Source organism: Aotus nancymaae, unplaced genomic scaffold, assembly GCF_030222135.1.
Source record: "Aotus nancymaae isolate 86718 unplaced genomic scaffold, 86718_ANA_hifiasm-v0.15.2.pri h1tg000029l, whole genome shotgun sequence".
NCBI classification, from domain to species: domain Eukaryota; kingdom Metazoa; phylum Chordata; class Mammalia; order Primates; family Aotidae; genus Aotus; species Aotus nancymaae.
Genome location: NW_026988442.1, coordinates 18153595 through 18178464, shown reverse-complemented (window position 1 = coordinate 18178464; position 24870 = coordinate 18153595). Strand labels below are relative to the sequence as shown.

The following is a 24870-nucleotide window of genomic DNA, read 5'->3' as shown; positions in this document are numbered from 1 at the left end:
GCGATCTTTGTGACCAAGATAATCCCCAAAGACCAAACCTATCTCATGTTAACAGAAGCCCCAACAGTTGGCATTGCCTGCCACCCGCCCCCGATCCCCAGCTCTCCAAAGGCAGCTGTTCCTCATACACTCCACTGCCTCCTCTGCTCAAAACCAACTCCTAAATCCATTCACCTGCAATCCACCACCTGAGCTCAGGGAACTTGCATTTCTCAAGGACTCCAGCCCCTGCCTCCATCTCTAAGTCACTCCATCACAGCTTCTCTCCCAAAGCCCTGGCTCAAATGTTCCCCTTCGCTCCTAAACCTGAATCCACCCCACCCCCAGATGCACTTGGGATTATGGTTCAACCCCAGTTGAACATTCCCTAGGTGTGTATTAAGGGGAAAGTCTCAATGAGTGAGAACCAGAAGACCTGCCCTTGTGATCCACTTTCTCTACACCCAGCCTTGCTGGGACATGGAGATACTGATAAAACACACACACACACACACACACACACACACACACACACGAAAGAACAAGTAGCAGGGCATGTTTCAAGATTTATTAAGTGGGTGATAGGAAAACGGTCCAAAGCACAGAACAAGTCAACAGGACCAAATTCTTGGTTTTCAGAAGTCACACCAGGTGGAGGTGGGAGGACACGGAGGATGGCCACTGGATGGCCTGGCCTAGATGGAAGAAAACCAGTCGTCCTAGGCCATGGGTCTCTATAGCACTGGCAGAGCAGAGCCAGCTGAAGAGTCTTCAACTCTGGACCCCAAGTCCCCAGAGCCACAGGGCTTTTCCTCTGCCCACTCCCGCTGAGGGAAAAGTTGATCCGTGTTGTGCTGGAGGCAACAGGGGCCAGAAGGTCTGGCTGTGCGTCACAGGGTGACATCACTCATCACTCTTGGCTATGCCAGTGTCTGCGATCAACCCCAAACAATCTAAAGGAGAAGTCAAATGAAGTCAGCAGCTTGGAATTTCCACTTTGGAAACACAGGCTGACTTAACCTCTTGGCATTCACTTACCATGAGGAGGTCCCTCCAGGGCAGCTGGGTCCGCAGGTCACTGTCCTGAGAGGCTCAGTGCCTGCACCTCTTGGGGTTTCCTCCAACAGTCTCCAGCCCAAGGTGACATCCCTGGAGTGAAGAGAGGCCACATAGCAGGAGGCTACAAGTCCTTTGTCTCCAGTGTTCTGTCATCTTTCCTCAAGCTGATGTCAATGGGAATGCCCCCAGTTAATCAACCAGGTATGAGTTGCCAGTTTTTTCATACCGAACTCATCTCAAAAAGGAATCTCAATGCTCTCAAAGAATAGCCAATATAAAAACTGTCTTAAGAGTCTTGATGGGCAACCGAGCAGATGTGCAAGTGGCAGAGAGACAGCTAAAGAGACCGCTCAGGGCCCCTCCCATGGATGTCCCACCTCGCCTGCTGGGAGCCAAGGACCACCCCAGCAGCCATCCCTCCATGCTCTCATTACTTGCCTGAACATCTGTCTCCCTGGTGGGACTGGACATGCTTGTTCCCCCCAGCCTCAAAGGCCTTCTCACATTGCTACCCCTCCCTGCAATACCTTTCTATTGCCCATCACATCCCACTCCTTGAAAGACCCGCCCAGGCCCATCACCTCCAAAAGGCCGCTTGTCTTTGAAAATCTTAAGGCAGTGACTATATGCCACCCAACATCACACTTTGTTAAAAATAATTCACAGGCCGGGCGCGGTGGCTTACGCCTATAATCCCAGCACTTTGGGAGGCTGAGGTGGGTGGATCACAAGGTCAAGAGATCGAGACCATCCTAGTCAACATGGTGAAACCCTGTCTCTACTAAAAATACAAAAATTAGCTGGGCATGGTGGCACGCGCCTGTAGTCCCAGCTACTCGGGAGGCTGAGGCAGAAGAATTGCTTGAACCTAGGAGGCGGAAGTTGCAGTGAGCCGAGATCACGCCATTGCACTCAAGCCTGGGTAACAAGAGTGAAACTCCATCTCAAAAAAAAAAAAAAGGCTGGGTGCGGTGGCTCACCCCTGTAATCCTAGCACTTTGGGAGGCCAAGGTGGGTGGATCACCTGAGGTCAGGAGTTCAAGACCAGCCTGGCCATCATGGTGAAACCCCATCTTTGTATAAAAAAAAAAATTTTATAAAAAATAATAAATAAAAAAAATAATAATTCACGGCTGGGCACGGTGGCTCATGCCTGTAATCCGAGCACTTTGGGAGGCCGAGGTGGGTGGATCACAAGGTCAGGAGATGGAGACCATCCTGGCCAACACAGTGAAACCCTGTCTCTACTAAAATACAAAAAATTAGCCAGGCATGGCAGCTTGCACCTGTATTCCCAGCTACTTGGGAGGCTGAGGCAGGAGAATTGCTTGAACCAAGGAGGCAGAGGTTGCAGTGAGCTGAGATCTCACCACTGCACTCCAGCCTGGGCCACAGAGCGCGACTCCGTCTCAAAAAAAAAAAAAAAATCAAAACAAAACAAAAATAATTAACTCTGGGTCTTTCCACCATCTAGTACCTAAACCTTGACACTGACAGAGACTGCTCTCTGATAACAGGAGGCTAAGCTGACAAAAGCCACACTAAAGCATCGCCCATCGCTCACTCACACAGCAGCCTGCAATGCTCCTGAGACCAGAAGGTGTTAGCCTGAGAGAAAGAGTGTGTGAAAGCGCCAGCATTTGAAAGGGACAGGTGTGAACCCTCCAAACACGGGAAACGGCTTTCAGCAATTCCTCTCCCTGCATTATCGATGACCAGAGCACAGGCAGCCCGTGATCATTTTTGAATGCAGGTATACACAAGGCCAGAGAGAGATCCAAGAGGAGAAACGGACGCCAGCAGCCTGTGGACTAGGTCCAGTCCAGGAAAACAATCCAGCCACGCACAGGACCCCAAAAGTGGCCCTGCTTGCCTGCAAAAGCCCCATAGAACCTCCCTGCCAGGAGGAATCAAAGAGAAGTTATATGGGGAAAAAAACATGGGAAAATACTGGTTGGTAATGATAGGAATCATGTGATCTCAAGTACCACAAAAGTCACCTCTATTAGAACGTTACTTTCCGGCCAGATGCAGTGGCTCATCCCTGTAATCCCAGCACTTTGGGAGGCTGAGGCAGGTGGATCACAAGGTCAGGAGATGGAGACCATCCTGGCTAACACGGTGAAACCCTGTCTCTACTAACAATAAAAAAAATCAGCCAGGCGTGGTGGCATGCGCCTGTAGTCCCAGCTACTCGGGAGGCTGAGGCAGGAGAATTGCTTTAACCTGGGAGGCAGAGGTTGCAGTGAGCTGAGATCGTGCCACTGCACTCCAGCCTACAAGACAGAGCAAGACCCTGTCTCAAATAATAATAATTAAAAAAAAAGACATTATTTTCCAAATGAAGAAAATAAGGTTCTGAATCAGTCCTTGATTGGGTAGTGGAAGAAGGGGATTCAAAGCCAGAGGACCAGAGGCTCTGATGCCTAGGTCCATTCATTTTCCATTACAACGTCCTGCCGCCCAGAGAGGAAGAGCAGAGACCTCTTATTACCAAAGTGAGACTCTGGAGGTTTCTCCAGAGTAGCAAGCCCTAAAGCACATGAAAGGCCAGAGGTGATCTGGGTTGGCTGGGTGGATGGCGGATCTGGAGACCCATAGTGCCATTCTCATCTCACCTCTTAGCTACCCTACATCAACCCCAAAGCCCCTGGGAACATGTACAGGACTGTACTCAACAGAAGGAACCAACATTCCAGAGAATGAACCAGAGATCTTACCTCAAGGACACTGAGGTCTAGCATGTTTCCAACATGGCAACTCCCATGATGCCTCTGCACACAGTGGATTATCTGCAACAGGTAAGATGCCATGAATGAGCACCCAGCTTGACCTGCTCAGGGATGGCAGGCGACAGGGAAGGGCTTGGCACAGTAGTTACCAGACAGTAAACATTCCTGAGCAAACACACTATTTCCTCATAAAAGAGAAAACAGTTAACTCTACAGAGGAAGACACTGGATGGTCTATGGCAGGGTGGCCAACACTGAACAACATGTAGTTAATCAGCAAAAGATGGAAAAGGAGATCCAGCCGGGCGCGGTGGCTCACACCTGTAATCCCAGCACTTTGGGAGGCCGGGGCGGGCAGATCACGAGGTCGAGAGGTCGAGAGATCGAGACCATTCTGGCCAAAATGGTGAAAGCCTGCCTCTACTAAAAATACAAAAATTAGCTGGGCCTGGTGGCGCACACCTGTAGTCCCAGCTACTCAGGAGGCTGAGGCAGGAGAATCACTTGAACCCAGGAGGCGGAGACTGCAGTGAGTCGAGATTGCGCCACTGAACTCCGGCCTGGTGACAGAGACACTCTGTCTCAAAAAAAAGAAAAGGAGATCAAAACCAGGTTTACAGGAGTGTGGCATGGCTGAGTAGCAGTGACTCTACTGATCATCAAGGGGAATTTAAGCAACACACATAGTCTGGTTCCCAAAAACAGGGAGCAGGAAGTGAAAGCCTTAATGATATAACACACACAGCAGCCCCCAATCCCCTGGAGGCCCAGGTGTGTGCAGTGTTGAGAAAGAGGAGTGTGGAGAAGCAGGAGTGTAGGAAAGCTCCTGGGACACGAAGGTGACAATGTGGACCCTCCAAACACTGGACAACATTTCCCACATTTCCTCTGCCTGCAGTATCAATGACCAGGACATGGGGAGCTGTGATCACTTACACATGCAGGCGCAGAAAACGGCAGAGGGTGATCCAGGAACAGAGGCCAAAGCGAGCTGCCTGGAGGTTGCCGAAGTGCCAAGCCCAAAGGACCTGAGTACTATCCACTTAAAGCAGTACAAAGCTCTCATCTGCCCCCATCAATAAAGTCACAGAAGACTAATTTCTGGTAAAAATGCCTGAATTGTTAGCTCCTCCCACAAATACTGAGTATCTACAGGTAGCAAGACATCATGGGTTCAAAAGCAAAAAAAACATGCAAGGCCTCTCCCCTCACAGAGCTTTTGCAGTTTCCCTACATTACAGAAAGCCAAGCTCAGGAGAATGAAAGAACTTAGCCAGGCTCGCCTCTGCAACCGGCTTTGCTAGACACTTCTCAGAATTCATGACCATGCCCTCTGCTGGGGTTCCCCAAAAGGGAAATCTGAAGTGTCCCCCTATAAGGTGCTCATGAGCAGCAGCACCTACCCAGGGACATCCTCACCCCGCAGACAGTGGGAGCCCCTTAGGGAGTGCAGATCATGGTGCTGCAGGGAAGATGGGGGTGCTGGCTGGTGCAGCTGGTGGGGAACCAGCAAAGCCATCCAAGGGAGAGCTGTCATCTGTCTCCGGGAGAGCCGCACAGCCCACGAGGCCTAGGCAGAGAAAAGCGTGGGGAAGGGGCTTTAGTACAAGGCCCTGGCAAAGGAGCTTGGAATTAGCCCTTCTGGGGCCCTGAGAGCGTCCTCCATTTAAACGCAGCCAACTGGCCTGTAAAATGGAGGTTTAACACCTACTTTTTAAAGGTTATTGAGGGGAAAATGAGTTAACGGCTCCAAGGGCGTGGCACCATGACTGACTCTGTAAGCAACCGACAAACGGCTTTGGGGGCTTCCAACGTCAGGGGTCGGAGATCGGGGTCGGGGGAGTGAAAGTCGCGGAGTCACTCGCGCCCCTCAGCCCGGGCACAGCGTTGCCGAGCCGTTTCTCTAGGGGCACAAGGCCTCCCCGCAGGGACGCTGCGCGGACCAGGGGGTCTGATGTCCGCATGGGGTTGGCTCAGCCCAGCGGCGGCCGAGGGCGCGGCTCACCCGCCAATCTCTTTCCCGAGGACACGCGAATCCCGAGGGGCCCACCCCGGCGGAGGGGATGGAACACTGCACCAGGGGCTGGGCCTGACGTCCGGCCGGCTCTCCCCACGTCCCTCGGGGCCTCAGTTTCCCCTTTTGTCAGGGAGGAGGTACACAGCACAGGCCTTAGGAGGCCGATGGGGGTTCCTGGAAAGATCACGCCTTGGGCGCGGCCCCTTCAGTGACTCATCTGGGGCTCCAGGACGGATGGCGGCGGGTACAGGGGTAACCGCGCGGCTGCGGGGGGGCCGAAGGGCAAGACGCAGGCCGCAGTTGCAAGACACTCTCCAGCGCTCAGCGCCCGCGGAAATACAGCGGGGGCGCGGCTGCAGCCTAGAGCGGCGCTTCCGCCGGCCCAAGCCTGCGCAGACGTGCCTGCAGCGCCCCCTGGCCGGACGGAGCTGCAATTATGTCCCTTTACTAAAGTCCCTTCCAATCATTCATATAAAGGAGCATCCCTTCCATGAGTTCACTCACCCGTCGTGAAACATCAGCTTCCATTTCAGGACACAGCGAGGTCTATAGCCATCAGTCTATAACCCAGGAAGTGGGTTCTAACCACTTCCTGGTTTACCAAATCTACTGGTGCTTTTGATCTTGGACTTTTAGCCTGCAGAACTGTGAGAAATAAATTTCTGTTGATTATAAGCCACCCAGTTGATGATGGCACTTTGTTATAGCAGCAGCCCAGTCAGGGGTCCTTTGGCAAATAGGTCATCCTGGACCATGGCCAGTCTGGTGTCAACACACCTTCCTCTCCAAGCAAAAAAAAAAAAAAAAAAAACAGAAAAAAATCCTCTTCAAACATACATCCCTTCTAGCATTGGCAAGAGTGTGTCTGCAGTCTTGTTTTGTTTTTGACGTCAGCAGACAAAGGGTTAGCCATTTAGAATATAAAGGATCAGCCATTGAGAATAGACTGTTCTTTGAATGCTGTAACAAAGGCTGTCATAACACATGTATTTCAAGAGCTCATCTTGCTGCTCTGTTTGCTGGAATCCCTCACTGCGTAGACCAGTGTCACAGATGGGAAAGTCAACCTGAATAAGCAAAATGCCCACAAGGCTGTATGCAACCACCAAACCCTCAGTGGAATTTCTTAATAACTGGTCATTGAGGACAAGCTAAGGAAAAGGCTTGGGCTTTTAGATACAATATGTTGGTGACAGAAACCTAATTTATGCTTCAAAAATAAAATACAGGATTGGAAAATAAGTTTTCCAGCCTAGAGCGGTGCTTCCGCCAGCCCCCACCTGCACAGACGTGCCGGCAGTGACCCCTGGCCAGACGGAGCTGCAATTCTGTCCCTCCACTTATGCCCTTAACCCAAGCGTAATCTAGTGAGGGGAAGGGCAGAGGTCAAACTGGACCTCCAAGACAACAAACACCAGAACTGGAATTCCATCCCTGTCCTGCAACTCTGCCTCTCTTTCCAGGTGGACTTCTGACTTCACATTTGCTCTGGTTTGGACTTACAATGAGGGACATATGCCACATTGACCCAGGGGAACATCTCCATTCTACTTGCACTGAGGATAGGCAGGACTGCCACATATGGTTGTGCAGGTCGTGTACTGCACAACTCACGGGTGCACCATTCACATCATAGCCTATGGTTGAGAAGCAGAGATGCCAGGGTGCTTGGGCAAGCTGATGACACAGAAAACACTTGACTTAAAGGAAAGAAGGCATTTTCTCTAGCACGTTCTTCTCTGGTGCAGCAGAGTCACCCTATGTTATACCACCTAATCCTTAAACGATGGTCCTTCTAATAAAGGCCCTTGAAAGTATCTCTGAAGGGCAACACTTTTGAGGGATTTTTTTCTCTAAGGTACTTGAGATCAAGCGGAAGACTTTAATCAAAGCGGTGAGAGTGAAACCTGCGCAGGGTCATTAGACAAAAAGAAAGGTTTGCAAGCAGTAGGGAGGCTTTCTGAGAACTGCTGTTCTGAACTCTACTAACTGTTGCCCAGGCTGGAGTGCAGTGGCGTGATCTCAGCTCACTGCAACCTCTGCCTCCCAGGTTCAAGAGATTCTCCTGCCTCAGCCTTCTGAGTAGCTGGGATTACAGGCACACATCACCACACCTGACTAATTTTTGTATTTTTAGTAGATTAGCCAGGTTGGTCTCAAACTCTCAAGTTCAGGTGATCCACTTGTTTCGGCCTCCCAAGTGCTGGGATTACAGGTATGAGCCACCACGCCTGGCTTGATTTCTACAACCTTTGACACTCGAGCTCTCAATTCTCAAAATTACTTTCTGGGCCAAGGATAGAAGCTTTCACCCTTTCTGAAGCTCTGGGAGGAGTCACTCATCTCTGAGGTCCCTCATCTAATTTGTCTTGAGTGTGGGTTAGGATGTGTTGAGGCTATACACTCCTCAGGGTGTCTGTGCTTTGCTTGTTCATGGGATGCTTGGTCGAGTCCGCACTCCTTCCTGAGTAGGCTCACCGGCAGGCCCTATCCAGCAAGGCTGTGTGTGTGGTGGGGGTGGAAGGGTGGGTTGCAACAGAGGTAAAGGATGGGGGAGCAGGGGTCAGGGAGCCTGCAGGTGGTCACATCCCGCTGTCACCATTGATAAAGATGCAACTGATTTCCATCTGCCCAACTCTTGTGTCCATCTCCCCGCAGTGGTGGGGTCAGAAGGCATTCACAGAGCAGAAGCACCATTCCTGCCCTTCAAGGGCACTGGGGCCAGGACTTTCCACCTGAAGTCTGTCAATTTTTTTGTTTTTTTGAAACAGGGTCTTGTTCTGTCATCCACTTGCATTGCAGTGGTGCGATTATGGTTCACTGCAGCCTCGACCTCCCAGGCTCAAGTGATCCTCCTGTCTTAGCCTCCTGGGTAGCTGGGACTACAGGTGCATGCCACCAGACCCTGCTAACTTAAAAAAATTTTTTTTTGTAGAGATGGGATCGTACTATGTTGCCCAGGCTGGTCTCCAACTCCTGGTCTCAAATGACCCTCCTGCCTTGGTCTCATATTCAGTCCATAACATCCCGCAAAGGATTTTGAGATGCTGCTCCACAGCACCAGCATACACTTCCTATTGACGCACTTTCAGCTGAGATCACAGGTGCAAGCCCCAGGCCTGGCCCTGTGCTCATGTTCTGCTTTTGGTAGTTCATTAATTTTATTTGTTTTGTTTTATTCTGTTTTTTGAGTCAGAGTCTCACTCTGTCACCCAGGCTGGATTGCAGTGGTGCTATCTCAGCTCACTGCAACCTCCATCTCCTGGGTTTAAGTGATTCTCCTGCCTCAGCCTCCCACGTAGCTTGGATTACAGGTGCCCACCACCATGCCCAACTAATTTTTGTATTTTTAGTAGAGACGGAATTTCACCATGCTGGTCAGACTGGTCTCGAACTCCCGACCTCAAATGATCCACCCACCTCTGCCTCCCAAAGTGCTGAGATTACAGGCATGAGACACTGTGCCTGGTCTGTAATCTCAATTGTCCTGTTTTTTTTTTGTTGTTGTTGTTTTTCATTTTCTTAAAGCCCTCAAGAGCCAAGAGCAGACTGGGACACAAGGAATTTTTTTTACATTTCAGAATTAAGTGAGTGCTCTCCTGTTGCCACAATGAGCATTTCTCTTTCTTCTTTTGTATCGCATTTAAAGATCATCTATTACAGGTCATGCAATGAGATGGGAAATACTGCCCCATCCGGTTCCTAACTTGTCCACATACCAGCACAGGGGTCCACTCCCCATCCCTGCCGCCTCTTCCTCTTCTTCCTCTTTCTCCCCTAAACCCTGAACAACCTTTCTATTGCAACTGTGAAGGACTCCTATTTGAGCGCTTCAAAAACCCGCCAAGAGCCAGATGCAGTGGCATGCACCTGTAGTCCTAGCTACTGGGGAGGCTGAGGCAGAAGGATCCCTTGAGGCCAGAGAAGCATAGCAAGACCTCGTCTCCAAAAAAAAGAAAAAGCCACCAAGGTCCAAGCATGATGACTCACACTGGTAATCTCAGCACTTTGGGAGGTTGAGGTGGGAGGATTGCTTGAGCCCAGGAGTTGGAGACCAGCCTGGACAACATAGTGAGACCTCCTCTCTACAAATTTTTTTAATTAGCCAGGTGTGGTGGTACGTGCTTGTAGATCCAGCTACTTGGGAGGCTAAGGCAGGAGGATCACTTGAGCCCAGAAGGTTGAGGCTGCAGTGAGCTCTGATTGTGCCACTGCATTCCAGCCTGAATGACAGAGCAAGACCATGTCTCAAAAAACAAAAACAAACAAACAGAAAACCACCAAAGCACACCACCTCCAAAAAGCCATTTGTCTTTGGAAATCCTATCACAATCACCATATATACCCGATATTGTATGTATTCATATGCTCAGTTGTTAATTTCTGTGCAATTCACCTGGCTAGTGAAATGTTACCTCTTCTTTGCAGGGCTCACGCTCTGTGAGCCTCAGCCATTCCTTGAGTAATTAACCTTGTCCTGGGAACAAATAGTCCTAGATACACACAGCCTAATTTTTGCTAAGTCAAGCCAAGAAAGGCCAAACAAAATGACAGTTCGTGATGCCCCAGACGCTTGAAAGTGTTCACAGAAGTCAAATGTGAAAAAAGCACCAGGGTTTCCAAGGATGGAGATGGACCCTCCAAACACAGAAGTGCTCTGTGCAGTTCCCCTCCCTGTGCTATTGATGACCAAGACTCAGGCAGCTGATGATCACTTTCTAATGCAGACACAGAGAGAGAGAGCAGCGTGTGAGACAGGGTGGGAGGCAGATGCCCACGGCCAGCGTGGGAAAGAGCAGCTCAGTGAGCACGGAGCCCAGCAGCAGCCACCCCGTCCTCCAAACCCGGTCAAATTTCCCTGGCGGGAGGAACGAAAGGGAACACACTTCTGGTAAAAGATGGGGGAGAATCTTGGCTCTGGAAAAGATCAGGATTGTAGTTATAAGAACAATGGCAACAGTGGTAGGAACTCCTTTCCCTCACAACTTCGTTTTTGGGATGATTAAACTGAGGTTAAGAATAGGACACAGAGCTAGATCGCGGCAGAGGGGATTGGGACCTAAGTGTCTCTGATGCTCCATCATTGTTATTTTATTTTAAAATTTTTATTTTATTTTATTTATTTATTGATTGATTGAGATAGTCTTGCTCTGTCGCCAGGCTGGAGCACAGTGGTGCAGTCTCTGCTCACTGCAACCTCCGCCTCCCCGGTTCAAGCGATTCTTCCACCTCAGCCTCCCAAGTAGCTGGGACTACAGGCTCGTGCCAAACGCCCGGCTAATTTTTGTATTTTTAGTAGAGACGGGGTTTCACCGTGTTGGCCAGAATGGTCTCGATCTCTTGGCCGCGTGATCCACCCACCTTGGCTTCCCAAAGTGCTGGGATTACAGGCATGAGCCACTGCGCCCGGCCTAAAATTTTATCATTTTATTTATTTTGAAATTTAATTTACTTTTATTGCTTTATTTCATTTATTTTGTTTTTTGAGATGAAGTCTCTCTCTGCTGCCCAGGCTGGAGTGAAGTGGTGCGATCTCGGCTCACTGTAACCTCTGCCTCGTGGGTTCAAGCGTTCTCCTGCCTCAGTCTCCCAAGTAGCTGGGATTACAGGTGCCCGTCACTACACTGGACTAATTTTTGTATTTTCAATAGAGATGGAGTTTCACCATGTTGGTCAGGCTGGTCACGAACTCCTGACCTCAAGTGATCCACTTGCCTCAGTTTCCTGCAGTGCTGGGATTACAGTGCTCAGCCACCTTGCCTGGCCCTTCTACCTGTTTTCTTTTCTTCTCTTTTTTTTTTGAGACGGAGTCTTGCTCTGTCACCCAGGTTCGAGTGTAGTGGCACGATCTTGGCTTACTGCAACCTCCACCTCCCAGAAAGTGATTTTCCTGCCTCAGCCTCCTGAGCAACTGGGACTACAGGCAGGCACCACCACACCCAGCTAATTTTTGTATTTTTAGTAGAGACAGGGGTTTTACACTATTGGCCAGGCTGGTCTTGAACTCCTGACCTCGTGATCCACCCGCCTCAGCCTCCCAAAGTGCTGGGATTACAGACGTGAGCCACCGCGCCCGGCCCATCTACCTGTTTTGTAAAACAGCATGCTGCTGCCAAGCTCCATAGATGCCCCCATCGCGCCCCCAGGAAGTGCTCATCACCCACATGGACTCCTGAAAGACACAGTAACAGAGGAGCAGTAAGAAGCTGAGGAGGAGAATGGACAGATACAACAGAATCTGCAGCATGGTGGTCACTCGTGGCCTGGAGCTCCCGCAGGCCTCACATGGTCAGTTGCTGACTTCCCACCTAGACTTTGGGCGCCGACTCCTTGGAACAAACTGTCCAGCCAGCCATGACTTCCTCTCTTTTGGCAAGGAGCTCCAGTCTCCAGGGATGTCTCAGCCGGTATGAGGTCACAGACTTCCCTCAGTCGAATCTTGTCTTCCCAGCTATAGTCCAATCCTCCATTAATGCAACCAGTATGTTGAAAGCAGGACTTCTGATATGTCTGCTTAGACTTGCTAAGTGGAAGTATCTCTCCCCTGCCCCTAGAAAAATATCAGGCCAAAGCCTTAGAATTTTTGCGATCATTCTTAGTAATAAAAGTCTTGCAATTGCTAAAAATGGAAAACACAGTTTGTATTCAACAATTTTATTTTATTTTATTATTTTTTAATAATACACCAGGAGGGCCAGGTGCGGTGGCTCACAACTATAATTTCAGCACTTTGGGAGGCCAAGGTGGGCAAATCACAAGGTCAGGAGTTCGAGACCAGCTTGGCCAATATGGTGAAACCCCATCTCTACTAATTAATAAACAAATTAGCCAGCAGTGGTGGTGCACACCTGTAATTCTAGCTACTTGGCAACAGAGCGAGACTCCATCTCAAAAAAAAAAAAAACAAAACGAAAAAACCCACCAGGATTAGTTCAGGATCTGTTGAATCCATTCAAGTACAAATGTTTAGTCTAGTGCATCGTTACGTTTTCAATGATCTTTCATAGGCAAGACTTCTCTCCTCTCCACCAGCTTTCTCAGAAATACTGAAACATAGCAACTACTAGGCCTTGGATATTTGTTCTGTGCTACGGTCTTGATAGAAATCATTTCATTTAATTGTCACAGCAACACAATGAGCAGGGAACTATGACTTTGCCTATTTTCCAGAACTGGAAACTAAGGCTGGACGGAGAAGTTAGGTCACTTAGCCAGAGTCACATGGAGAGTGACAGCAAGAGCAGGAGGCAGAAGAGGACACCAGGGCTGTGTGACCACAAGTGTGCACACCTGACCCCCCTGCCCAGTGTTCTCTCAGTCACAGCATCTGTATTAGTCCATCCTCACGCTGCTATAAAGAACCTCTTGAGACTGGGTAATTTATAAAGGAAAGAGGTTTAATTGACTTACAGTTAAGCATGGCTATGGAGGCCTCAGGAAATTTACAATCATGGCAGAAGGGGCAGCAAACACGTCTTTCTTCACATGGTGGCAGCAAGAAGTATCCAGCAAAAGGGGGAAAGCCCCTTATAAAACCATCAGCTCTCATGAGAACTCACTCACTATCATGAGAACTCACTATCATGGGAACTCACTCACTATCATGAGAATTCACTCACTATCACAAGAACAGCAGCACAGGATAACCGATCCATGATTCAATTACCTCCCACAACAACAACACGTGGAGATTATGGGAAGCGCAGCTCCAAGATGAGATTTAGGTGGGGTCACACCAAACCATAGCAGCATCCCCCCAGCCCCTCCCCATCACAGAGACTCTCAATGTTCTCACAGTCTTGGAGTCCCATGGGCTTCTCTCAGGTACAAAATATGGAGCGGATCTCACCTCGGGGACCCCCATTTCCTTCACGATTGCATAGGTCAGGCCTGGATTTTCTCGTTCTTCTGACCTATTGAGTACCAAGAACCTGATTGCAGGGGTGGGGGCTCCTGCTCAGGCCCTAGGGTAGGCTGCTTACACTCCAGAACATGGGCAGAGTCAGTAGCAGGGCTGTCTCAGGTGCAAGAGGCTCACCCTGCCCAGGATGCAGGCAGTGCCAGTGCTTATGAGGATCTGTGGGCCATGAGTCCTTTCCCAAGATTGTCTCCAGTACACTGTAGGGAACATGGGATATCTGTCTATAGTCTCTATCACTGTGCAAATCTGATCAGATTCCTCAAATGCAAATCTGGTCAGGTCTCTTCTGCTTCAGAGATTCTTTCCACCCTCCACCCCGTCTACTTTGAGGCTGGAGTTTAGCAAAGTAATGATCCCCTGTGTACCTCTTTGGGCTCATCTTCTCACCCCCACATTCCAGTCTCAGGCCAAGACTCAGTCATCTCAGTCTGACATTGTTCAGAACAAAAAGGAATGCGGGGGTGGGGGTAGACTTCATTCATTCAACTGTGCTAGCCACTGAAGTAGGTACTGAGTACAGTGGTGAATCAAAGGCAGATGCCTTTGGAACCTTGCAGAAAGAAGTCCAAACTAAGCACAGTCCCCTCATCGTAGTAACAGCTCCTATCATGGGAAATTGGCCATTCTTACAGATTAATAATGAATCAGTAACCAAGGAACATCTTCAAAACAAACAGAAAAGCAAAGCAAGTGAGGGAAGTTTACTTCTAAACTTCCACACTGCTTTCGGAAATCATCCCGTCTTCCAGAGTCTGAAGTTGAGCTCCGTCCCGCCAGGGGACGCTGCAGGGCTGCTCGCGTCGGTTCCGCCCGCTCTAGGCCGCAGTCCTCGCTCTCATCTGTATTTCCGCCCGCGCGAAATGAGGATAGTTTCCTGATCTTGTGGCTGCGGTCCTTCGCTGTCCCGCGCCATCGCACGCCATCGCAAGCCACCGCACGCCATCTCTCGAAATCTGCAGACATCCTGATTTTTCCCGCGCTGTCTGCCACGTCTCCGCCTCCACTCGACGCCAGGGCGCCGGGTAAGTCAACAGTGGGGCGCGTTGTCTGTGTCACTCTCACCATCGGGGGAAACTGAGGTCCCGGGGAAGGCGGCCAGAGAGGTCAGGCCCGGCCCCTGGGGCAGTGCTTCGTCCCCTCTGCCGGAGCGAGCCGCCGGGATTCGCGTGTCCTCGAGAAGACACTGGCAGATGAGCCGCGCCCTCGGCCGCAGCTGTGCTGAGCCGGCCACGTGCAAACATCAGACCTCCCTGTCCGCGCAGCCACTCTTCGGGGAGACTTAGTGCCCCTGGATGACGTGACGGTGACTTTTCGCTGCCCGCCCCCGACTCCTGGCATTGGAAGCCCCCAAAACCACTTGTCGGTTGCCTACAGAGTGTTAGTGATTGCGCCATGTCCTTGGGACCGTTAACTCATTTTCCTCTGAATAACTTTTAAAAGTAGTTGTTAGATGGAGTCAAAGAAGATCACTTCAGAGCTTTAGAAAAAAAAAAAATAAATGAAAGTAGTTGTTAGAACCTCCGTTTAACAGGCCAGTTAGCTGAGGTTTAAATGGAAGACGCTCCCAGGACCCTAGTGGGACAGTCTGGACTTATGTCCCCGGGCCTTGTACTAAAAGCCCCTTCCCCGTGCTTTTCCCTACCTAGGCCTTGTGGGCTGTGCGGCTCGTCGGACGGCTTCGCACCAGCCAGCGCCCTGTTCTCTCCTGCAGCACTTTGGTCTGCACCCCCTGAGGGGCTTCCAGTGTCCAGGGGTGAGTAGTATGTCCCTGCGTACGTGATGCAGCTTATGCGCACCTTCCGGGCCCAGTAGAGGGGATAGTCAGAGCTCAACCAATTCTGGGTTCTGAGAACTGTCTGCCAAAGCGGGTGCAGAGCAAAGCTGATGTAGGAGATAGGGGCTGGGCTTGGGGGTCACATCCTGGCTAAGTTCCTTCATTCTCCTGAGGTTGGTTTTCTGTAGAGAAACTGCAAAAGCTCTCTGAGGGCAGAGGCTTGGCTATTTTTCTTGATTTTGAACCCATGGTGCCTGGCCACATGTCGATAACTCAGAATTGGTGGGCTGAATGTACAGCCGAGGCATTATTACCAGAAGTCGGTTTTCCTTTGGACTCTGGGTGGGGACACATGGTATCTGTCTGTGAAGTGATGATGGCTCTCAGGGTCCTGGGTACCTTTCTCTTCCCTGGGGGGTGACCCCCCCTCTGGAGATCTGGCAGCTAACACGCTAAGGTGGGCTCACCTCCCCTTTATTGCCCCTGTATTCGAAAGTGATCGTGGGCTGCCCATGCCCTGGTCATTGATAGTGCAGGGAGAGAAATCGCTGAAAGCACTTCCCCGTGTTTGGAGGGTCCACTCCTGTCCCTTCCAAACTCTGGAGTTTTCTCACATCTGTTTCTCACCATCTTTCAGATGCCTCCTGGCACGTGGTGTCTGATTATTATTGAGTGCTCAGTGCAAGGCTGAGCAAGGCGCATTGCGGGGGTCTGGGAGGCACTCACCAAGTTGTATGGGGGTGGGTCCCTGCCTCAGGGAATGAATGATTGGTGGTGGAGCCACAGCTACTGCACCCCTGTCCCCCGCCCCCACTAGTCACACCCTGTGGCAATTACCGGTTTGATTGTCTTTGGCTCTCTCTATTGCGACCTTGAGGGCAGTGTCTGAGTTTTTGTTTAATATTTTATTGTATTTTATTAGAGACAGGGTCTCACTCTGTTGTCCAGGCTGGGGTGCAGTGGCGTGATCATAGCTTGAACTCCTGGACTCAAGTGATTCTTCCACCTCAGCCTCCTGAGTAGCTGGGACAGAGAGGGTCTTGCTGTGTTGTCCAGGCTTGTCTTGAACTCCTGGCTGCAAGTGATCCTCCCTCGGTCTCCCAAAGTGCTGGAATTACAGGTGTGAACCACCTCGCCTGTCTCAGTATCTGAGTCTTGGTCTCTTGACTTAACTGGTGCTTGGCAGATAGTTGATTTTCAGCAGTTAAGGAACAAATGGAAAATAGGAGGTGGGCCAGGTGTGGTGGCTCACGCCTGTAATCTGGGAGGCGGAGGTGGGTGGATCACTTGAGGCCGGGAGTTTGAGACCAGCTTGGCCAACATAATGAAATCCCATCTCTACTAAAAAATAGAAAAATTAACTGGGTGTGGTGGCAGGTGCTTGTAATCCCAGCTATTCTGCAAAGTGATGACAGGCTGCTCGTGTCTTGGTTATTAAAGGAAAAGTTGATAATAAAGGAAAAGTTACAAGGTTTTCCTCTTGTGTAGAGGAGCTGTTGTCCATTTCAGACGAGATGGCGTCGGGGCACTGTGTCCGTGACCCAGGGTGGGCTAGACAAGCTGTCAGTACGTTCACGTCCTGACACCCTGATTCCCCAGGTGTGATTTCTGTTGGTGAATGCAGTGGGTTCCTGGACTTGTCGTAAGTAGTGCCACATGCATCAGTCACATGTTGGCTTTTTCTTCCTGCAGCAGTGTCACATGACTGCTGCCCCATGCCTGTGAGAGATGTCCTCCGGGGCAGCATGGATCCTGAGGTTCCAGGTAAGTGGGGTCCTGACTGGTTCTCTAGAGCTCAAGTTCTCCGCAGGCTGTGAGGCCAGAGGTATTTGGGTGCTGGGGAGTGGGGAGCGAGGACACAGGTGAAGGTGGCTTCCCTTTGCCCCCGTCTTTCCCCCCTCAGCAGGCAGGGGCAAGTCTGGGCCTTCTTCTGCCTTCATGGGGTTGCTGCTGCTGAAGGTGCTCCCTGAACTTGATTTGAGAGTCCCTGAGAAAGACGCTGTAATGTTGAGAGGAAAACAGTGTGTTGGAAGGGACAGAGGGGGCTGCATTTCAGATTCAAGCCTGGAATCCAGTGGCCGGCTGAGTGGTCTTCTGTGAGCCTCAGTGGAAACAATGTCAGAGAGTCAATATTGGTACCCCTCCAGCCCACTTTTTTTATTTATTTATTTTGAGACAGAGTCTTGCTGTGTCGCCGAGGCTGGAGTGCAATGGTGCAATCTCGGCTCACTGCAACCTCCGCCTCCCAGGTTCAAGCAATTCTCCCCTCCTCAGCCACCCGAGTAGCTAGGATTACAGGTGCCTGTCACCACGCCCGGCTAATTTTTGTATTTTTAGTAGAGATGGAGTTTGCCATGTTGGCCAGGCTGGTTTCAAACTCCTGACCTCAGGTGATCTGCCTGCCTTGGCCTCCCAAAGTGCTGGGATTACAAGCGTGAGCCACCATGCTGGGCCTTTTTATTTATTTATTTATTTATTTTTTGAGACGGAGTTTCACTCGTTACCCAGGCTGGAGTGCAATGGCAATCTCGGCTTACCACAACCTCTGCCTCCTGGATTCAAGCAATTCTCCTGCCTTAGCCTCCCGAGTAGCTGAGACTACAGGCCTGCGCCACCATGCCCAGCTAATTTTTTTGTATTTTTAGTAGATAGGGGGTTTCACTATGTTGACCAGGATGGTCTTGATCTCTTGACCTCGTGATCCACCCGCCTCGGCCTCCCAAAGTGCTGGGATTATAGGCGTGAGCCACCGCGCCCAGCCCTATTTATTTTTTTTTAATAGAGATGGGGTTTCACCATGTTGGCCAGGCTGATCTTGATCTCCTGACCTCATGATCCGCCCGCCTCGGCCTTCCAAAGTGCTGGAATTAAAGGCGTGAGCCAACGTGCCTGGTCTTATTTTTATTTATTTGTTTATTTTTGAGACAGAGTCTCGCTCTGTCACCCAGGCTGGAGTGCAGTGGCTCAATCTCAACTCACTGCCACCTCTGCTGCTTGGGTTCAAGTGATTCTGCTGCCTCAGCCTCCCAAGTAGCTGGGATTACAGGTGACTGCCACCATGCCTGGCTAATTTTTTTGTATTTTTAGTAGAGACGAGATTTCGCCATGTTGGTCAGGCTGGTCTCGAACTCCTGATCTCAGGTGATCGACCCACCTCAGCCTCCCAAAGTGCTGGGATTACAGGCATGAGCCTCCACACCTGGCCAGCCCAGTCTTCTAGAAGAACCCCAGGATTTTCAATATTTCTGCCCATGTTTGCCTGCCTTTCCACTCCTGGCAGGGGGTGGTAAATGATCTCTGGGAATCATTAGCAGCACCTGTAATCTTAGGTCATTGCCCTGTTAGCTGTTCTCTTCCAGGTAAGTCCATTGCCCAGAATGCTGGCATTGCCCTTCTTTCTGGGCTTGGCCTCTGCACCTTCTGCTCCTGCATTCGAAAGTGATCATGGGCTGCCCGTGCCCTGGTCATTGGTAGTGCAGGGAGAGGAACTGCCGAGAGCATTTCCCCGTGTTTGGAGGGTCCACTCCTGTCTCTTCCAAACCCTGGAGTTTTCCCACACCTCCTCCCTCCCACCGCCTCTTAGATGCCTCCTGGTGCCTGGCATCATCTAGTTGGTTGTGTTGCTCTTCTCCCTGGCTCAGGGCAGCTTACTGTGAGACATGAGGGAAGGGTGTGGGGTGATGGGTTTGGCTTCAGGGAGCAGAAGGGCTGGGTGTGGAGCTGAGGCAGGACCGCCCTGCGCTTTCCTCCCGGAAACGTTCTCTGCCTCCACGCCTCTCCTTCCACATCCTTAGCCAACCCCCTCTACACCATGCTGACCCCATGGAAACTGTTGCCTGACTTGTCTCCTGGCTCTCTTTGCTGTGGTCTTAAGGGCAGGGTCTGAATTTTGTTCCCTGCTTTGTTCTGTCTGCCAGATGGTCAGTGCTCTGACAGTGTGGGACAAAGGAAACACAGCAGCCTGGGCAACCTCGCCTCTATAAGAACTAAAAAATTGGCCAGGCGTGGCGGTGCTGCGTGCTCCTGTAGTCCCAGCTACTCAGGAGGCCAAGGCAGGAGGCTCTCTTAAACCCTTAAGGTCAAGGCTGCAGTGAGCCATGGTCACGCCACTGTACTCAGCCTGGGCAACAGAGTGAGACCCTGTCTCAAGTAAGAAATACAAGAAAGGGAGAGTCCCTCCATTGTAAGGAGATTGGGTTCATTGCATTTCGGGGTGTTGGAGGAAAATGCTGAGTCAGCACCTGTGTGGGATTGGTGGGAGCAGATTTGGTGTTTTCCACCCCTTAGAGAATTCTGAGGTAATGCATTGGCGTTAGTTTCCAGCTCTTAATTCCTCTGCCTTTTGTGCTGACCTTCATGGCTCCCCTGAGGACGACTGGTTCTCAGGTTGCCCCTGGAGGCATGGGTAGAGTTGTAAGATCAGGAACAAAGCTGGAGAGGGAGGGCCAAAAGGAAGTCACTGATGCAGGTTCTACCTCATTGAGAGGTCATTATCTTCCTGCTGAACATGTTGCTTAGTGGGATGTGTTACAACAAGTAATATGTGTGGCTTCTTCTCATTGCAGGATTGTCAGCTGACCTCTGTCCTGTGTGCCCAGTGGCCCCAGTGGCCCTAGGTAACGTGTCTTCAAGAAGAGGCTGAACTGTGGTGCTTGCAAGGTCTGACTCCTGGGTGCTTCTTTAGAGAATGCATGGATGTTCAGGCTGCAAGGACAAAGGCTTTGAGGTCACTGGAGGGGAGGCAGGGGCTGCTTCCCGTTGCTTGCCCCTCCACTGAGGCCCCTAGGGACATGTGGCCCCCCGTCTTTTCCTCCCCTGGCACTCTACCACTAGATCGTGCCACTGCACTCCAGCCTGGGTGACAGAGTGAGACTCCATTAAAAACAAGGTGCAGGTTCTTAGACCCTGTCCCAGACCTACTAAATCAGAAGTTTTGGGGCTGGAGCCAGCAATCTGACTTAACATGCTCTCTAGGTGTAAGAATCAGAAGCAGCTGCTACGATTCGAGGCTGCAAATCTGGTCACTGGCTTATTTCTAGGTCTCTTAGTTTGGGCCCTTCCTAAGCTGCTGGCAATGCCTCCCCTCTCAGCTCAGTCACTGCCCTGTTTTGTCCCTGTATTCGAAAGTGATCGTGGGCTGCCCATGCCCTGGTCATTGATAGTGCAGGGAGAGGAATCAATGAAAGTGCTTCCCCGTGTTTGGAGGGTCCACTCCTGTCCCTTGCAAACTCTGGAGCTTTCGTACATGTGTTTATTCTCACCAGTGATGTTATCTCTTGGTACCTGGTTGTCATGCTAGACCCCTGTTGAGATGGAGTCTCGCTCTGTTGCCCAGGCTGGAGTGCAGTGGTGCAAACATGGCTCACTGCAACCTTTGCTTCCCGGATTCAAGTGATTCTCGTGCCTCAGCCTCCCGAGTAGTTGGGATTAAAGATGTGCACCACCACGCCTGGCTGATTTTTGTACTTTCAGTAGAGATGGGGTTCCACCATGTTGGCCATGCTGGTTTCGAACTCCTTGGCCTCATGTGATGCACCTGCCTCAGCCTCCCAAAGTCTTGGGCTTACAGCATGAGCCACTGTGCCCAACCTGTTTTAAAAATTTTTATTGTCTATATTTGAAGTTTACAACATGTTAGAGAATAATGGGACAGATAGAGATAGCACAGTGGTTACTGTGGTAAAGCAGATGAACATATCTGTCATCTCACATAGTCACCGTTTTTAGTATGTGAGGAGCAGCTGAAATCTACTGGACAGAAATCCCTTATTGTGCGTGAGACCTCTAGACTTATGCATCCTGTGTATCTGCTACTTGGTGTCCTTTAACCTACATCTCCCTATTTCATCCCACTCCTGCCCATGGTAATCACCATTTTATTCTCTCTCTTTGTATATTTGACCTTTTTTTTAAAACAACAACAACATTGCACACATAAGTGAGATGTGCACTGTTTGTCTTTCTGTGTCTAGCTTATTTCATTTAACATAATATTCTCCAGGTCTATCCACGTGGCACATGACAGGATCTTTCTCTCTTTTTTTTTTTTTTGAGACAGGGTCTCCTGTCACCCAGGCTGAAGTGCAATGGTGCAATCACAGCTCACTGCAGCCTCTGTCTCCTGGGCTTAAGTGATCCTCCCACCTCAGCCTCCTGAGTGGCTGGGACTGCAGGTGCATGCCACCATGCCTGGCTAATTTTTGTATTTTTTGTAGAGATGGGGTTTTGCAATGTTGCCCAGGCCAGTCTCCAGCTCCTGGGCTCAATCCATCTCCTGCCTTGGCCTCCAAAAGTGCTGGAATTACAGGCATGAGCCACTGTGTCCAGCCAGGCTGGAGTGCAGTGGCGTGATCTCAGCTCACTGCAGCCTCCACCTCCCAGGTTCAAGTCATTCTCCTGCCTCAGCCTCCCGAGTAGCTGGGATTACAGGTGTGTGCTACCATGCCTGGCTAATTTTTTGTATTTTTAGAGATGGAGTTTCACCATGTTGGTCAGGCTGGTCTTGAACTCCTGACCTCAGGTGATTCACCCACCTCAGCCTCCCAAAGTCGCGCCCAGCCAAGGGTCTTCTTTTTAAGGCTGAATAACACACAAGGTTCTGGGTGTGTGTGTGTGCATGCACACGCCACATTTTCTTTTTCCATTCATCCGTTGATGGACACTTAGATTGTTTCTGTTTCTTGGCGTTTGGGAGTAAGGCCGCAGTGAATATTGGAGTGCAGATATCTTTATTAGGTGCGATTTGACCTTCTTTAAGTATGTGTCCAGAAGTGGCTGGGTCTATTCAATATAGACTGATAAGCAGCACACGGTGGGCACGTAGGATAGCATAGATGCCATTTCTGTCACAGATTGTCTGCAGACCCCTCCCTAGAGGTACGTTTTTCTTGTTCCTGAGACAATAAGTACTAATTGAGGCAGGTGTGTTTGTGGGATGCTTAAGTGTTAAGTGTTCTCTGTCTGTTGCAGATGGGCCTGCTGTGTGCAGAGGCTCCGTGGGATGTGTTGTCTTCATAGCAGCAGGGTGCTGGACCATGGGTCCCTGAGGTGAAATTTTTGGACTGTTGTCTGAAATATGTTTTTTTGCATCCTACAGAGTCATGTGCTTGTTCCCTGGGGCTTGGATGATGTAGGGGAAGCCAGGTGAAAGTGGTATCCTGTGGTTTCCGTTCTGTCATGCTGCGGGGCAGTCCCTCACATGCCTTCAGTGGCTGCTGCAGAAGAAGGGCCTCCAGAAACCTGCATGGGTAAAGTGAGCTCCCTGGAGGACCCTTCCTCCCCCGAGCGCTGGTGTGTCTGCAGTGTGCTGTGATCTGGATTAACAGTGACTTTTTATTTCAGGGTGTGTGTGTATGATGTTAGGACCACATGCTCCTGACCTTTACCAATCCAAAGGCATTTCCATTTTTTTTTAATGCTGGAAGTGTCTTGATTCCTTTTGGGGTCTTAGAAGGACATGGTCGCTGTGGCTGGGGCTCTGCTCAGCTGGGCTGCTCTCCCTGCCTCAGACCATGCCCCAGGCTCCTGGTGCCGGCCTCCCTCCCTTGCTGGCTGCCTTTCTGTCTTTCCCTGCTCTTGTATTAGAAAGTGACTGTGGGTCATGCCCTGATCATTGATGGTGCCGGGGTGGGAGTGCTGAGAATCTTCCCTGCATTGGGCCAGACTTCCCTTCCAAACCCTGGAGTTTTCGCACACTGCAGCCTTTCTCCTGTTAGTGCATCAGAGTATGGGCCTTTGTGGGCCCATGTGATGCAGTGGCTAGACCCGCCCCCTGACTTCTGAGGGTTCACTCTGTCTTTTCATGTTAAGGATTCTCCTGCCAGAAACCAGTCTGCGTTTCTCTGTGGGCCCCACACTGGAATGAATTCAGATAGCAGTGAAGGGCACACATGAGAATTGTGAATCATGGGCTCTGCTTCACGAAATGTGAAATGTGCATTGTTCCTTCAGGAGCCGTCGTAACGTCAAATAAATGGAGAAAGTTGTAGGTGGGGCTAGGAAAGCCTTATTCCCGTGGATTACTCTAGCTGGTTAGTTGCCCTGATTGTGAACTGCTTGAAAGAAAAATGGAACTTCTAAGATGTTTGTCCTTTTGTGCCCTTTCTGTTGGTATTGTAATTGGGTGTGCGTGGATGAGGCGCTTCAGCCGGCCTGCTTGGATGGGACCCCTCTCAGCCGTGTCAGCTTGGGGAGGAGGAGATGGCCTTCGAGACTAAATACTTGTATGTTTTCTTACCCTCTTAGGTCTCAGCCGTAGATCCAAGGATGGTGCAAGGAAGTCCTAAGACCCTGGAGTTGGCAACCTGGGATCTGGGTTTGCTGATATTTCTCACCATGGTGAGTTGATGCCAAGAGCCAGAACCCACAGCCAGAGGCTCAGCTGGTCTGTGTTTATGCAGTTGGGGACCTCAAATCACTGGTCTCACCTGTCCTTTGTTTCAGAATCTCTTGGTGGTGTTTGTGGACACCAGAGGGGCAGAGACTAGCGAGACCACCACATGAAGCATTTCCAGAGCTGCTCCCTGCTGCCTGCTCAGAGCACCCCGGATCCACTGTTCACTTTGCACAAGATTCGGGGTCCAGACATGGAAGACTTCAGCTGCCTTGGAGGACTGTGGACAGGGAAGGCCAGCCCCGCATCCCCCGTCCATGCCTGGAATGACTTTAATAACCAAGAGTTTTACTCTTGAATTTGTAGCTGTCGTTCACTTTTTATCCACTCATTCAATAAACCTTACAAAATTGCTCCGCCTGCCCTCTTAAGTCAGTGACATCCGTGAGCCTGCAAGGCTGGCTTTGGGGAAAGTAGGCCATAGATCTGATGGTTTTCACTCTTTGAGCCTTTCCTATTTTTTTTTTTTTTTGAGAGAGAGTCTGGTTTTCACTCTTTGAGCCTTTCCTATTTTTTTTTTTTTTTTTTGAGACAGAGTCTTGCTCTGTCCCCCAGGCTAGAGCACAGTGGCACATTCTTGGCTCACTGTAACCTCTGCCTCTTGGGTTAAAGCAATTCTGCCTCAGCCTTCCGAGTAGCTGGGATTACAGGTGCCCGCCATTGTGTCCGGCTAATTTTTGTATTTTTGGTAGAGACAGGGTTTCACCATCTTGGCCAGGCTGGTCTTGAACTTCTGACCTTGTGATCTACCTGCCTTGGCCTCCCAAAGTGTTGGGATTACAGATGTGAGCCACCTTGCCTGGCTGCTAATTTTTCTTTCAAGAGACAGGGTCTTGGTACGTTGCCCAGGCTGCTCTCAAACTCCTAGGCTCAAGCTATCCTTTCACCTTGTCCTCCCGAGTACTAGGATTGCGGGTATCAGCTACCACGCCTGGTCCTGTTTCTGGAATTTTAACGTCTCTAGTCCTTTGCCTCCAAAGCTCTCTGATGCCTTTA

The 24870-nt window shown here is 50.4% G+C and overlaps 1 protein-coding gene, 1 long non-coding RNA gene and 6 other non-coding genes across 11 annotated transcripts; 4 read left to right on the top strand and 4 right to left on the bottom strand.

Annotated features, from left to right (window-relative positions):
• Nucleotides 1-532: 532 nt before the first annotated feature.
• Nucleotides 533-5838, bottom strand: LOC105719140 (uncharacterized). Of its 4 annotated transcripts, none has more exons than XR_001107907.2 (4): nucleotides 5776-5838; nucleotides 3759-3830; nucleotides 1018-1128; nucleotides 533-932 (listed from the first exon to the last, which is right to left on the bottom strand). It is a non-coding gene; the product is annotated as an uncharacterized LOC105719140 (long non-coding RNA). The 4 variants fall into 4 exon arrangements; XR_001107906.2 differs by lacking the exon at nucleotides 5776-5838 and adding an exon at nucleotides 4707-5206; XR_010344474.1 differs by lacking the exon at nucleotides 5776-5838 and having other exon boundaries at nucleotides 1018-1202; nucleotides 3759-5206.
• Nucleotides 2660-2793, bottom strand: LOC135277095 (small nucleolar RNA SNORA71). Its single transcript, XR_010344696.1, has one exon. It is a non-coding gene; the product is annotated as a small nucleolar RNA SNORA71 (small nucleolar RNA).
• On the bottom strand, nucleotides 4584-4716 carry LOC135277096 (small nucleolar RNA SNORA71). Its single transcript, XR_010344697.1, has one exon. It is a non-coding gene; the product is annotated as a small nucleolar RNA SNORA71 (small nucleolar RNA).
• Nucleotides 5839-10384: 4546 nt separating the features above from the next.
• On the bottom strand, nucleotides 10385-10516 carry LOC135277097 (small nucleolar RNA SNORA71). The gene has a single exon (XR_010344698.1). It is a non-coding gene; the product is annotated as a small nucleolar RNA SNORA71 (small nucleolar RNA).
• Nucleotides 10517-12032: 1516 nt separating this feature from the next.
• On the top strand, nucleotides 12033-24230 carry LOC105719141 (uncharacterized). Its single transcript, XM_064382896.1, has 7 exons — nucleotides 12033-12194; nucleotides 14579-14730; nucleotides 15355-15461; nucleotides 17175-17246; nucleotides 20048-20141; nucleotides 23727-23819; nucleotides 23925-24230. The coding sequence occupies exons 1-5, from the start codon at nucleotides 12033-12035 to the stop codon at nucleotides 20122-20124; spliced, it is 570 nt and encodes a 189-aa protein (XP_064238966.1). The 3' UTR covers nucleotides 20125-20141; nucleotides 23727-23819; nucleotides 23925-24230.
• LOC135277092 (small nucleolar RNA SNORA71) lies at nucleotides 15964-16097 on the top strand. The gene has a single exon (XR_010344693.1). It is a non-coding gene; the product is annotated as a small nucleolar RNA SNORA71 (small nucleolar RNA).
• On the top strand, nucleotides 18907-19040 carry LOC135277094 (small nucleolar RNA SNORA71). Its single transcript, XR_010344695.1, has one exon. It is a non-coding gene; the product is annotated as a small nucleolar RNA SNORA71 (small nucleolar RNA).
• LOC135277093 (small nucleolar RNA SNORA71) lies at nucleotides 20595-20728 on the top strand. Its single transcript, XR_010344694.1, has one exon. It is a non-coding gene; the product is annotated as a small nucleolar RNA SNORA71 (small nucleolar RNA).
• Nucleotides 24231-24870: the final 640 nt, after the last annotated feature.

Excerpts from the sequence above, each read along its gene's own strand:
- LOC105719141 (XM_064382896.1), top strand. The coding sequence starts at position 12,033 with ATGGTGGTCACTCGTGGCCTGGAGCTCCCGCAGGCCTCACATGGTCAG. Across the intron at positions 14,731-15,354 it reads ACTCGACGCCAGGGCGCCGG|GCCTTGTGGGCTGTGCGGCT; the intron begins GTAAGTCAACAG and ends TTCCCTACCTAG. Across the intron at positions 17,247-20,047 it reads CATGGATCCTGAGGTTCCAG|GATTGTCAGCTGACCTCTGT; the intron begins GTAAGTGGGGTC and ends TTCTCATTGCAG.